Source organism: Ctenopharyngodon idella, chromosome 19 (assembly GCF_019924925.1).
Source record: "Ctenopharyngodon idella isolate HZGC_01 chromosome 19, HZGC01, whole genome shotgun sequence".
Classification (NCBI taxonomy): Eukaryota; Metazoa; Chordata; class Actinopteri; order Cypriniformes; family Xenocyprididae; genus Ctenopharyngodon; species Ctenopharyngodon idella.
In genome coordinates this window covers 29,233,551-29,248,106 of record NC_067238.1, presented here as the reverse complement: position 1 = coordinate 29,248,106, position 14,556 = coordinate 29,233,551, and the positions used below count along the sequence as shown (strand labels likewise).

General features: G+C 36.3%; 1 protein-coding gene across 2 annotated transcripts in view; it reads right to left on the bottom strand.

Annotated features, from left to right (window-relative positions):
- Positions 1-14,556, bottom strand: part of gatad2b (GATA zinc finger domain containing 2B) — a 47,607-nt gene that overhangs the window by 9,037 nt on the left and 24,014 nt on the right. For both annotated transcript variants that reach the window (XM_051872574.1, XM_051872573.1), the window contains 5 exons: positions 7,079-7,438; positions 6,300-6,429; positions 6,056-6,187; positions 1,749-1,877; positions 1,160-1,330 (listed from right to left, as the gene is read on the bottom strand). In XM_051872574.1, coding sequence (XP_051728534.1) covers positions 1,160-1,330; positions 1,749-1,877; positions 6,056-6,187; positions 6,300-6,429; positions 7,079-7,437 — 921 coding nt within the window. In that variant the 5' untranslated portion in view covers position 7,438. The remainder of the gene's footprint in view (positions 1-1,159; positions 1,331-1,748; positions 1,878-6,055; positions 6,188-6,299; positions 6,430-7,078; positions 7,439-14,556) is intronic.

Genomic DNA, 14,556 nt, shown 5'->3' with positions numbered 1-14,556 from the left:
TCCAGTAGGCTTGTTTTATGCACCGTCCTGAGAAGGAGATATTTTAAAAGCATAATTTAAATCTCAGCAGCAAAAGAAGAAGAAGAAAAAAAAAAAGGAGTACCTCCACTGCACTTCACATGTTTTAAAATATTATAGTAAAAATATATATTAGTGTATACATTAGTGTAAAAAAAATAAATAAATAAAATACTGTTTGTTCTGTGTTTATAGTGAAAGATGAGTGTGAAAAACATAACAATTTCAAAATAGTCATGGTAACTATTAACAAAAAAAACCCCACCCTTTTAAGGCAATATATAAATACTGAGATATTTACACATACACTACCATTAATGTTTTTTAAAGGCTGCATTTAATAAAAATACAGTAATATTATGAAATTATTACTGCTTAAACCATTTGAATATATTTTAAAATATAATTTATTCCTGTGATGCAAATCTAAATTTTCAACATCATTATTCCAGTCTTCAGTGTCACATGATCCTTCACAAATCATTCTAAAACACTGATTTGCTGCTCAAGACACATTTCTGATTATTATCGAACGTTGAAAACAGTTGTGCTGCTTCATATTTTTTGTGGAAACAGTGATAAATTTGTCAGGATTCTTTAAATAGAAAGTTCAAAAGAACAATTTATTTGAAAGAGAAATCTTTTTGTAACATCATAAAAGTCTTCACTGTCAATTTTGATCAATTTAAAGGGGACCTATAATGGCCCTTTTACAAGATGTAATATAAGTCTCTGGTATTTCCAGAATGTGTCTGTGAAGTTTCAGCTCAAAATACCCCACAGATCATTTATTATAGCTTGTCATATTTGCCCCTATTTGGGTGTGAGCAAAAACACGCCATTTTAGTGGTTAAAAATCTTACCCAAAACTTTTAAACGTTAGTGGATATTTTGTCAAAAGCCTGAAAATACTTTTTTGTTATATTGTCTTTTGAAATGAGCCTGTAAAAATGTATTTAACAAAGTACAAAATGTGACAGCAACTCCCGAATAATAAAGATTATAACCTTTAAAAAAAACCTGAGCTGTTCACATTGTATAATTGTTTAAAAGTTCAATGTCAATTGAAGACAAAGTGCAGGGAGAAAAACCACAAACCAAATTAGGACTAATGTGTTTGAGCTTAACAGTCTGATCGTACCTGCTGATAGCTCACTGCATTACCCAAACCGCCCGTGGAGGAGCGGCCCATGCCAGGCTTGGAGGGCACTCTCTGACCCTGAAGCTGGGCAGGATTGGGTGCAATAACTCGCTGTGACATCATCATGGGGGGCAAAGATGCATTGGCAGCAGACCTGATTACTGTGTGGCCCTAAGGGAGAGGAAAAAAGCACATACAGAGCTATTAATAAATATGCAATGCACTGTATGTCCACTAGATGTCAACAGACACTGTGGATCAGACTGCACATTGTTGACATCAAATGCTTTGTTTGCACTCAACAGATGGACCGTAATTAAAAATGGTAACTGGTACCAATCTATACAGTTATGCTGATCTTAAGGTGCTGCTCCCATGGCAACCAACAGCAGGCTCTAACATGTTCAGACTAATATGTACAACATAATGAGGAGTATTCATGTGCAGGAAATGCATTGCGCTTGCTGTAGAAACCATCATTAATGCATGTAGGCAAAAAGCTCATTTTAGAAAGGAATATTCTGGTGCGCATATCTCAGACTCACACACAAAATAAATAAATAAATAAATAAATAAATAAAATGCGCACCTGTGCAGTTCGCAGGTTCTGAGGCTCAGACGAGTGCATGCCGGGCCGCACGGGTAGTTTCCCGAGCCCCTGAGAGCTGTGCATGGGTGACGGCTGCACTGATGATGGGGCATTCTGGACCACCGGCACCTGAAAGGAAAAAATGAGAGGTCAAAATCCATCTAGCAAAAACTCAAACTGTATAAAGAGTGTCAATATAACTTACAACAACAAAAAAACTCAATGTATTGGAACAGTGGTTCTCAACCAGGGGCCGGGCCACTAGGGGCCCTCAACAAATTTTCAAGGGTTATTATATACATCTTTCTAGTTATGCCAAGCTCTAAAAAATTTTATCAGGAAGAAATTGTGAGTGGGGAAGTCAAAAAGGTTGAGATCCACTGTATTAGAGGAACTCAAGCAGCATTTTTCAGTTAAAGCTGCTGTGCAATTTCCACCAATTGGTAGAAGAAAAATAGGTATTGTTTGTGATTTTACTGATTGTTCGGGTTGTTTTTTCCCCCGTACTCCATTGTTCAACAATTGTCCTGTCGCCAACTCATTGGTTGAGGTCACTGATCAGCTTTTTTTTTTTTTTTTTTTTTAACACAGCCTAGGGACATCACACAGACAAATGTGACTTCGCACACCTATTTTAGGGATGTCTGACAGGTAGAAGGGATATTTTATGCATAAAACATACTGAAAGAATGATAAGCATATTTATCTATCATGGTATTTCATCTAAGGCATTTCAAAGAATATAATACATAGCAGTAATATTTATTTATTTATTTGGCTTGTTATAATTAGCTCTTTAACGCATGCGATTAATTTTTTTCAGTTTAACGCGTTAAAAATATTTTACGCAATTAACGCAGCATACGTTTTTTCCGTCGTTACATTATATAATGCTATTCTTTACACAAATGCTTTTAAACCATTCAAGCTCCACAAGATAAACGAGAACGCGTTGTCTGTGAATGTCGAGTCTGTGTGACACACACGGCTCGTGCGCACAAAAAGACGCGCGCCAGTATCGAGTTCTTTCGCGCTTGAACAAACAATAACACACAGAATTAAGCCAAAATGCCCGTTTTGTCGAGTATCCTCATAAAAGCAGTCTTAAATTAGTTAAATAACGTCTTGAACTTAGAGTTCTGAGAAAATGAGATGCGCGTCAGATCCGTGTCATGTTGGGCAGCGGCAGCTCTTAAAGTGACAGTAGCCTAATAAACCAGTTGCTGTGATGTGTCAGTCATTAATGTTAATCAAAGAACAAAGGTAACAGAGAAAATGTAGCTTTAATAAGGATTAATCTATATTTAATTTATCATTTATGCAGTAAAGACTGTAAAGTGTTTGATAACTTTATTCAATTTCTGTATATTTCCTACCTGTTAGACAGGGAAGGCCAGAGGTAAATATGACATTTATTATAATGGGTTTATGTTAAGATTGTTTTCAGTTCACTTAAATTAAAAGTTCTTTTTTTTTTTTAAAGCCTAATAAATGTTGAAATTGATAGTTTTTAGTTGGCCTTTTATGCATAAAAAGATGCCATTAAACAAATGTGACCCTGGACCACAAAACCAGTCATAAGTAGCATGGGTATATTTGTAGGAGTAGCCAACAATACACTGTATGGGTCAAAATTATAAATTTTTCTTTTATGCTAAAAATCATTAGGATATTAAGTCAATATCATGTTCCATGAAGATATTTTGTAAATTTTCTACCATAAATATATCAAAAATGTATGTTTGTGAGTGGTTATGCATTGCTAAGGACTTCATTTGGACAACTTTAAAAGGCGATTTTCTCAATATTTTGATCAGATTCCAGATTTTTAAAATAGTTGTATCTTGGTCAAATATTGTCCTTATTTATTCAGCTTTTGGATGATGTATAAATCTCAATTTCAAAAAACTTGACCCTTATGACTGGTTTTGTGGTCTAGGGTCACATATTTAAAATATACTGTCTTTAAGTCGTTTCTTTATTAATTTGGAGAGTAACTGTGAAATTATTACAATATAAAAATATATTAAAAACTCCAATGTTTTAATCATGACTAATTATGGAAAAATATGTGAATAATTAGTTAATTTTTTAAAACAATTGTGTGTGTGTATTATATATATATATATATATATATATATATATATATATATATATATATATATATATATATATATATATAATAATACACACACATATACACACACACACACACACACACACACGCATTCATCCTCACAAATCAAACTCAATTTAGCCAATCAAAATTTCATCCTCCAGTTCAAGAGCAAGCAAACATTGTGCATGAAGAGTGTTTTGTGGCACTTGAACGTCAGGCGCGAGTGAGTGTTTATGGGCCATTCCTGTATCTAGACAGACACTGAGTTGAATAGCAAAGACAAAACATCTCAATGCCACAGTACATGGACAAACATTACACAGAGCTGTGATATGGTATCTGTGAGGTTATGGCTGCCTGTCTCGCTCCCTGTTACCCTATTTCACCCCCGCTAGTAACTAACGTCCTTTCAACAATAGAACGATATACCTCAACAGTTTTTCCTGGCATTAATATAACACTCAGCTGGACACGAGGGGAGGTTATTTTGCTTGGTGTTATAACAGTGAAGGTGAATATGCTGTACAGAGGAGCTGCAGTGTAGATGTGGAGTACAAATGCAGGCAGATTTACAGTAGACAACACTGCGACATTCAGTCAATGCTGAATTATTTTTTTTTTTGGAATGCTAAAGTTCTTTCTCCAATTACAGTTTAATATGCAAAGACAACTATAAGAAAGTCATTTGCAGGCTGATTTCACAGAAATCACACACTTTCAGCTTTAAAGTGGAAGTGTACAGAAAAAGTCAGAACGGGATGTAAAACGTAACAATACTTCACTTTAAGTTGATAAAAACATTTTTTAAAAAAAGAAATGATTTATAATACTATTTTTCTACTGTAACGCTGAGTTTAGTACATAGGTAGCAAAATGATTAATCATAATTACTAAGAAGTCTCATGAATATTAACTTGTGTTGTTTCATAATTTCATGGGATCAGCGAGTCAGGTGACTTAATATTCATAAGCTAGGCCTTCACAACAGTGGGATTTTTTAAAATTGCAAATGGTTGCTTAACCTGGTAATAAACACACACACTTTGTGTGAACTACTGTTCAAATTTTGACCAAAAAAAATCATTAAAAACAGTAATATTGTAAAATATTATTACGTTTTTTAAATTTAATAGATTTTAAAATGAAATTTAGTCCTGTGATGGCAAAGCTGAATTTTCAGCAACCTTTACTCCACTTTAGTGTCACATGATCCTTCAGAAATCATAATATTTGGTGAGAAAAAATTAATTGTACTACAAACCTTTGAATGGTAGTGTTATGTAAACTTGGTAAAGTACTACATTACAAAGAAGGGATCTCAAAAATGATCTGAGGTGGTTTCATACATACATACGGCCCCTTAGGTGTTTATCCTTAAATCCCAGTCCATAAATCAATTTTCACTTTCTTATACTTCTGGTTTCTCACATGGCTTCATACAGGCCTAAATCAATGGGATTGTGCCGTTGTAGTCTAGATGATGACGACAATAAACAAGGCTGTGTGCATGAAAAAAAGAGTTTCTTTAAAAAAAAAAAAAAAAAAAAAAAGAAGAAAGAATCAACTAAGCTATCTACACCAAGAAGTGCTTCAGCTGCATGTCAGCTGCAATCATGCTGCAGCTACTCCAGCCACTTTACTTTGCACAACCATCTGAAATAATATGATCTTATTTACAAACATCCTGTGTATGACTTCATTATATTAATCCTTTAACTTCAAAGCCTGTTTATGATGTCTCTGGTGTCCTAAAGGTCTGATCTGCATGGAGTAAACGACATACTACACTAAACAGACACAGCGGTTGGCAGGTATGAGGCTGAAATGTTTTCTGAAGTCTGAAAATGTCTCCAATATATGGAAGTTTGTTTCCGACACTAAAATAAAAATAAAAAAATAAAACAAAGGTAGGCTTTTTATCTCACAATTCTGGCTTTTTTCTCTTTTTTTCTGCAAGTTTTTAATCATGCAATTCTGAATTTCTCTCAGAATTGAGTTTATTTCTCGCAAATCTGACTTTATAAAACACAATTGTGAGCTTATATCACACAATTCTGACTTTATATCTCGCAATTCTGACTTTATAACTCACAATTCTGACTTTATATCTCGCAATTCTGACTTTATGATGATGATGATGATTTGCACTTATAGTTACTGGCCCCAGGACATTGAGTACAGTTCTGACCTTTTGCACCACGTTCTCCTTCTGCATCTGACTCTGTCTCAGTTTCTTCAGGAGCACCAGCTTGGCCTCCTCCAGCCTGAGCTCCTCTCGGAGAGCTTTGATCATCTGCTGCCGCTCCTCGCCAGTCTTCCCCTGCAGAACAAACACACACGGAAGTGCTCAGCAAACATGTTTAAATCTCACAAAGATTTAATATCATTTTTAGTAACCAACTAAAAATCTGATTCCCGCATGGATATTGTACCTTAAACATCTCCAGGTTGGCCTGATGCAGTTTCTCCTCAGGGTGGGGCGTGCTCCGCGGGCTGGACGCCTCGTTGTCTGATAAAATGATAACGTCTGGTGACGGAGTGCGTCGCTCTCGAACTATTTCACTGGGAAAGAGCAAAATCAGAGACATTGTCAGAGAATTTTTGAAGTCACCATGAAATCAAAATGGACAATAACCTTTTTTTTTTCTTTTTTTTTTAAAGGTCAACTATGTAACTTTTAGTGCTCTAGCAGTTAATAACGAAACTGCATGAATCTTGCAGAAGAACATTGTAGCCGGAGCTACTTCTCTCCGGCTATGTCTATGATGAGTCACGCAGGTACTGTGCTACACCGACCAATCAGAGCACATTGTGCTTTTCAGAAGGAGGGGCTTCATAGAGACAGGAACTAAACAGAGTGTTACTGACAGACTGGGAAGAGAGGAGCTGAAACAATGCCAAATATGGGAAAAATAAGGTGAACATTTAAACATGAAAAGAGAACGTATTTTAGTAGAGCCCAAAAACAAAATCAAGACTTTGGAAAAAGAGCATAATAGGTCTCCTTTAAAAGGATTTGTTGTGGAAAGAAAAAAAAAAAAAATTTCATGTTTATAGTGTCTGTAAATGTTTTGTTTTATTTACTGGTATTTTTACATTATTTCTGAATGTGTAATTAAATACGACTCATATGCCAATGCAATTTTTTTCTCTCAACGATGCAATTTTAACCTGGCTTCTAGTTATGTGCAAACTGGTGCTGAACACTCACCTTCTTCTGGCACTCATGTCCACTGGTTCATCTACTATGTTTTCCTTCCCATTCTTGCTGGGACCTCCATGGCCCCCGACTCTCAAACTTCCATTCATCTTTTCCTCGTAGGGCACAGCTCCCATCAGCCCCTGGCTGCCCCCGGGGCCTTTGCCCTCTGCCATGGCTGCAGCAACCGCCGCCCCCTCCAAGGCAGCCAGATCCTTGCGTTTGAGGAGGGCAAGCATCTTCAGCCTCTCCATGGCTTCGTGACCCTCCATCTTCAGGCGCTTGGCCAGAGCTTCCTCCCGCTCATCCGGCGCCTCCAGACCCCGCTTTAGCAGGTTCAGCCTCAACGCCTCCTCAGACATCCGCTCCATCCTGTCAGAGACACAGAGAGAGAGAGAGAGTGTGAACACACCTGTTTTTCATCCACAGGAGTGATAAAAAAAAAAAATTTTAAATTAATTTTTAAAAACTATTTAAACACTTTTTACAGGAGAAATATAAATATTAACAAGTTAAAGGATTAGTTCACTTCAGAATTAAAATTTCCTGATAATTTACTCACCCAAGATGTTTATGTTTTTCTTTCTTCAATCAAAAAGAAATGAAGGTTTTTGAGGAAAACATTCCAGGATTTTTCTCCATATAGTGGACTTATAGTGGACACTGGGGTACAACAGGTTAAAGGTCCAAATTGCAGTTTGATCCCAGACAAGGGTCTTATCTAGCGAAATGATCGGTCGTTTTCTAAAAAGGATGTCGTTTTCTAAAAAAATATATATTTGTTTAATATATAATATAAAATATGTTTTCCTCAAAAACCTTAATTTCTTTTCGAATGAAGACAGACAGACATAAACATCTTGGATGACATGAGGGTGAGTAAATTATCAGGAAATTTGAATTCTGAAGTGAACTAATCCTTTAACTTTAAAATAAAAAGGAACGTATTGTGATCAAGAGTATATTAATTCTCGTAGCCGTATCAAGAGATGTTACTGGTGTTGCTATCAACTACTGAAATTTTGGTATTGCGACATCCCTAATCTCTAAGAATCAGTACAAATTCCCCTGCTTGAGACGAATGCAAATCACTTAATTATTCTTTTACAGTGAAAGAGCTGAGAGCAAGAGAGAGAGAGAGAGTGAGAAAGATCTACTATGACTCCTCACACGCCCACAGACTTTACAGAGCCATTAGTCTGCCTCGTGCTGAGGCTGTGGACTACAGTGCTCGAGAACCAAGGCCTCTCCAGGCTTAATTGATAAATTACATGATCATTACATACAAATCAGTGTAACTTTCATGGTTTGACTGAGGAAATTTGCTTGGGCTGCTAGTAGAGAGGGTCTCCCTACCTCACATTAGAAGCCTGTCACGACAAGAGTCATTTCTGAGTTCAGACGCGCAGCTGAGCGGAGCTTCCCAAAACTCCTGCTGACAACGTCACAAAGTGGTCACTGAGAGGGGACCGACCTTCCCCACTTGTGGGATCATATTTCTGGCACCAAATTACTGTTACTGAAGATTTAAGCCTTACCCAAGAACTATAATTAGAGGACTTTTTTTTTCCTCTGATGAAGGAGAGTTCTGTTACCATTTTATGTATTTTTTCATTAATTTAAAGCACCCCTATTATGCTATTTTAAAGGTTCCTAATTTTGTTTTAAAGGTCTCCTACAATAGGTTTACATGCATACAAGGTCAAAAAACCTTTTCATTTTCTCATCACATACATTGCAGCATCACCTCATTTCTCAAAGAGTCTGAAAACGGTTTGTTCAAATATTCAGGCTCTCTAAACTCCTTTCCGCACAGACTACTCTGCTCTGATTGGTCAGACGCCCCAGTCTGTTGCAATTGGTCTACCGCTTACAGTGTGTGTTGGAAACTAAAAGCCTATTACCATATCTGAATTTCATCTCCGGAGGCTTCCTCAGCACTTGATACACAGACAGTGATATGAACAGTAATGATGCCGTTGTTTTTTTCCATATCAATTCCAGCGCAAGTCCTCATCCTTTTGAAGTGCATCAAAGTGGATTCGTAGCTCAGAAAACAGTGTCGACAACACGAACCAAACTCAGTGTATGAGGGCGGGTCAAAGTAGACGTAGTTCACAGGCAGCCAATGAAGACCATAGGCTGCCATTATGCAAATTTGTTACTTTGTTATGCAGGTTTGTAACAGGAAGTAAGACTGGAATTGCTGACGACTCATTTCGGTAGTTTGGAATCGATTCTTTCTTTTAAAAGACAATAACTTTATTTGTTGTGCATTTTGCAGACCTTTTACATTCACAAACAGCTATATTACACACTGCATTAAAAAAAAGGTAATATTCAAAAAAGCATAATAGGGGCACTTTAAAGTTGACAACTAAGTAAATCTATTGAAACAACATTATTACCTCATTTTGTGACCCTAGCAGTGCAGAAATTACTCCCTCTTCAACTTCAGAAATTTGTGAAATCCATTACAAAAATTCTCAACCAAACATTTTTGGAGGGCCAAAATCACTGGGTCTCATTCACAAATAATAATTGCGTGGATTATTCATACTCATATTATTCACATATGCAATTCTCTCGAAACATTCACAACATGGGCGTGCGCACATGAATTTGTTCTTAACCTTGTTTTAATGTTAATGAACTTGTTCTGTTCTTGAATGTGTTCTAAATGAGTGATCATGTGCCCAAGGTTAGTAATTTGCATAAAACATGCCTAAACATCTCCATATAAAGGCTTTCAGCACAACCATTACTTCACAGTCTTTCATCACTATTTGCTCACACAGCAAGATCCTCAACCTTAACCTATATGAAATATATATTTGACAAATATATATGTATAAAATTTCATCTTAACATGTTTAAGGCATCCTAGAGCAAGTTATTTTTGCTTACTTGGTTTCAGTTGTTCCGACATTTTTCTTTAAATGAAGAAATTAATAGAAAAGCTATTGATGATTTCATTATTACGTTATTATGTTTGTGAAACGTTTGCATGCAGATTTCCCACACAAATTCATGCGTACGCATGGTTAGTGAATAAGACCCCACTGACCAAAACAGTGACGCTCATGCAGCTATTTTAGCAACTTTTTTTTTTTTAAGATTTATTTTTGGCATTTTATGACAGGATAGTAAGTTGACAGAAAGCAAAGTTGGATAGAGAGAGGGAGGGGGAACAGGATTGGGAAAGGTTCAATAGCCTGTGGTATATGGCGGTGCTGCCCACGAGGCTATTGGCGCGGACTGTTTTAGCAACTATTTTTAAATTTACAGCACATAGATAAGCTACAACAGGTAAACATGTCAGCAGTATGGATGCACTTCACAGTAAACTATACTAGAGTAGCAATTCTTCATTGACGAAGAACTTTACTACAACTGGTTTAATTTGAACATGAACAGAACAGATTTAAACTTACCAATTACCCAAACTGAATTACCAAAACTGTTTTTGGTTTAATTTTGGATTCACTGTTTCAAAAAAAAATTTAAACATCACAGCCCCATACATCAGAACATGGTACGCTAAACGCTACGCAACAGCTCTGTTGTCGGATCTAGTTTTGAAACACAGCGAGTATGTTTTGTGAGACCTTGAGAGAAAACTGTAGCGCAGTAGATTGATAAAAAGCACAGTCTTGCTAAAGAGACAGTAAAGCCTGGGAGACATCCTCACCATTCACGAGACAGAGTACTCTGTACTTTATGGTATGATGAGCCACATCAGGACCACAAATTCTTAAGTATACAGGTACAACTCCAAAATGATGCCCTACATAAAACAGTGTAATACGTGTGTGATTTTAACACACGGTTAACCCGATAAACAGTGTAAACCAGCGGTGACATTCATTTACTGAAGCACCAGATGAGCCGATCTCTACTGCTGCATTCTTACAGTCAGCCATTAACTTCCTGTTCTCCCCTCCGGACAAAAGCACAACAACACACCACACAGGAGCCCAACAGCCAGTCTATAACGTGACTGAATCACTCTGTGTGTGTGTGATTGCGTGTGTGTGTGTGTACGCTCCCATGCGAAGTGCACGCATACGCCGTGGGGTCATGCATGCTCAAGTGTACATTTGATTGTGTGTACACATAAGGCTCTGCCGCGCTCTGGACATGTGTCACGTACTGCAGATCTAAATGATCATGTGTGTGTTTGCTCGTCTTTATTAGTTAGGCACGCTTGGGCGGACCCTTCATGGCCAGAGGGCAGAGAGAAGCTCTCCCCCCTCCCACACGCACACACACGGGGAGTGTCTGGACAGTGAATGTGCAGGACTCTATGCAGGCTATTGTTTGTGCTGGAACCTCTTTATCTGTCTGATGCATTTGTATTCTGCTCGTAGCTGCAGTCTAAAGGTAGAACATTATCAGGTGCTGCTGCTTGCAGAGTATTAATTCTCTGGACCTTGTTTTACTCTTTTGCAATATACTTTACCATAAATAGAAGTACTGCATTAGGGCTGTGAGATTAAATTAAGTTTCGATTTTGGCTTCCAATGATTATAAAAATACGATAACCGAGATAAAACGATTATTGTGGCCCATTCCATCCCTTTCCAACAGTGCGCTTTCGTTGAAACAAATGACCGTTATGAACCAGTTCCATTAATGAAAAGTTTAAAAAAAAAAAAAAAAAAAAAATGATGTGTTACCAGTTTGAATCAGTCTTAAACACTGCCCTGTAAAATTTAAAGCAATCTATAGCAAAAATAGAAATTTCTTATGAAAACAAGACAGACATTATGACTGAAATCTACCCAAAATAAATTGGAAACTAATCGAATCAAGAGCTTGTCAATAAGAATCACATCATATCAGATCGAATTGGAATCTAATCGAGAGCTTAGGAATCAGAATCAAACCAAAATTGGAATCTAATGAAATAAAGAACTTGTAAATGAATCAAATTGAATTCATAATATTATCAAATTGAGTGCTTGAGAATCAGAATCAAATCCAAATTGGAATCTAATCAAGTTGAGAGCTTGTGAATAAGAATCAAATTGAACTTGGAATCTGACCTGAATCGAGAGCTTAGGAATCAGAATCAAATCCAAATTGGAATCTAATGAAATTGAGAGCTTGTAAATGAACGAAATCTAATTCATAATCTTATCAAACAGAGCTTGTGAAAAAGAATCAAATTGAACTTGGAATCTGACCGAATCTAGAGCTTAGAAATCAGAATCAAATCTAAGTTGGAGTCTAATAAAATCTAGAGTTTGTAAATGAATCAAATTGAATTCATAATCTTATCAAATTGAGAGCTTGAGAATCAGAATCAAATCCAAATTGGAATTAATCAAATTGAGAGCTTGTGAATAAGAATCAAATTCAACTCAGAATCTGGTCGAATCTAGAGCTTAAGAATCAGATTCAAATCCAAATTGGAATCTAATGAAATCAAGAGCTTGCAAATGAACAAAATTAATTCAAAATCTTATCAAATTAAGAGCTTGAGAATCAGAATCAAATCCAAAGTGGAATATAATCAAATTTAAAGGTTGTAAATAAAAAATAAAATAGAATTTGGAATCTAATCGAATTCAGAGATTGAGAATCAGAATCAAATCCAAATTGGAATCTAACCAAATGGAAAGCCTATAAATCAGAATCAAATGAAATCAAGTTTAAAATCTAATTGAATAGAGAGCTTGTGAATCATGCTCATACTGCTAAAGTATGTAGGGGCAACAACATATAGACCTTTAAATACAAATTTAAATATGTTTAAATATGAATAAAAGGGTACAGCATTCACATAGGCCAAGTCAACATCTTTTTATAGTGTGAAGTAGACAAAATAAATAACAGAATCTCTTCACTTCTGGAAGAAAGCACATTGTGAATGCTCATAGTTCATCTTTGACACCTCTGAGCACCCCTCTCTGTTTGAGGTCATGCAGAATTCAAACATTTGCCCCAGGACTCCTTAACTTTGATTTTAGAGTATCTGCAAGCGAGGGATTGTGTTTAATGTGATGTGCTGGAGAGAAGAAGGGATCAAAGGTGCATGGACACACGTATCGGTCAGGAAAAAAGCAGCATGGTACCACCCTGCCGCACTAATAGACCACATAGACAGGCAGAGAAGGAGAGTTTTTCATCTGTGGGTTGACAAATTATGCTCTTTGTGACGTAAGTGTCACACAGGTCCCGATACAAACACAATCAGCATTTACATCACCTAAATGTGTTTGTTTGGCTCTAATTAATATTAGTTAACATCCAGCTCCTGTAAAGCTCAGCATTACACATCCATTCCTATAAGACGTGACTGATCGCGGGCAGTCCTGGTGACCTTGCTGAGGCATAATGTTAAGAAAGAAAGCGCTAGAAAAGTGTGTGTGAGTGTATGAGCTTGTGGGTGAGATGAATCAGTATTCACCTCCACATTTACGGTTGCTGTAATACTATCTAAGACCTCTGTGACCAATGACAAAAGGCTCATCACAGTTGTTACTTTCTGATTCTCTGATGTAGCGATATCAATGAGAAAATGATTAGGGTCTTATATTCTGCTAGCTACATTACCCTGAATATTCAGTTGAAGTTTAGAACAAAATATGAAAGTCGCACAGCTTCAAGACCATCTAAGTCAAGGGTATTAAAGTCACGAGTCCTGTACAATATGAAAGGAATAATTGAAATAATTTGTCATTTTTATTCCATTGTTTACTATATTTATTTGCTTGGTCAGTGTTTTGGTTCTTTTGGTGTTGTAAGCTGTAAGGACCTTTGAAATAACTGAAATCATTTGGCGAAGTGATATGGACATGTAATGTTTTAGCCGTGCGTTTCCCTGAAAATAATTAGAACGTTCGTCAACCAATCAGATTCAAGCATTCAACAGCCCCGTAGTATAAGCTAAAAATCAACATTTGCATGTTTATTATACATTTACAATATTCTATTTTTAACTACAGCAAGACAGTATTGCACAAATTCATGTTTCAATCCAAACAATTCTGACAACTGTCCCAAGCAAGACCAGTTCATTTATCCACTCTGAAATGTGTCGCTTACAGCAATAAATCACACCATTGAGAGGTACAAGTAAAAAAATTATAAGGGTAAAAACTGAATTTTACAATTATTTCCAAGTCTCCAATGTACAATTATTTTTTATATGGAAGGGATAACATGCAGAAGGTCATTATCAAAAATAAATCCTGTTCAAAAATTTGGGGTCGGTGAGATTATTTAATGTTTTTGATAGTCGTCTCTTATGCTCACCAAGGCTACTTTTATTTGATCAAAAATACAGTTAAACAGAAATATAATTCAAAATAACTGTTTTTTTCCAGCCTTCAGTGTCACATGGTCCTTCAGAAACATTCCAATATGCTGAAAGCCATGACATAGTTTTTCAAGAATCTTTGATGAATAGATCACACTATTATAATAGAATAAAAATCTTTTGTAACAACATAAATGTATTTACTGTCACTTTTGTTCAATTT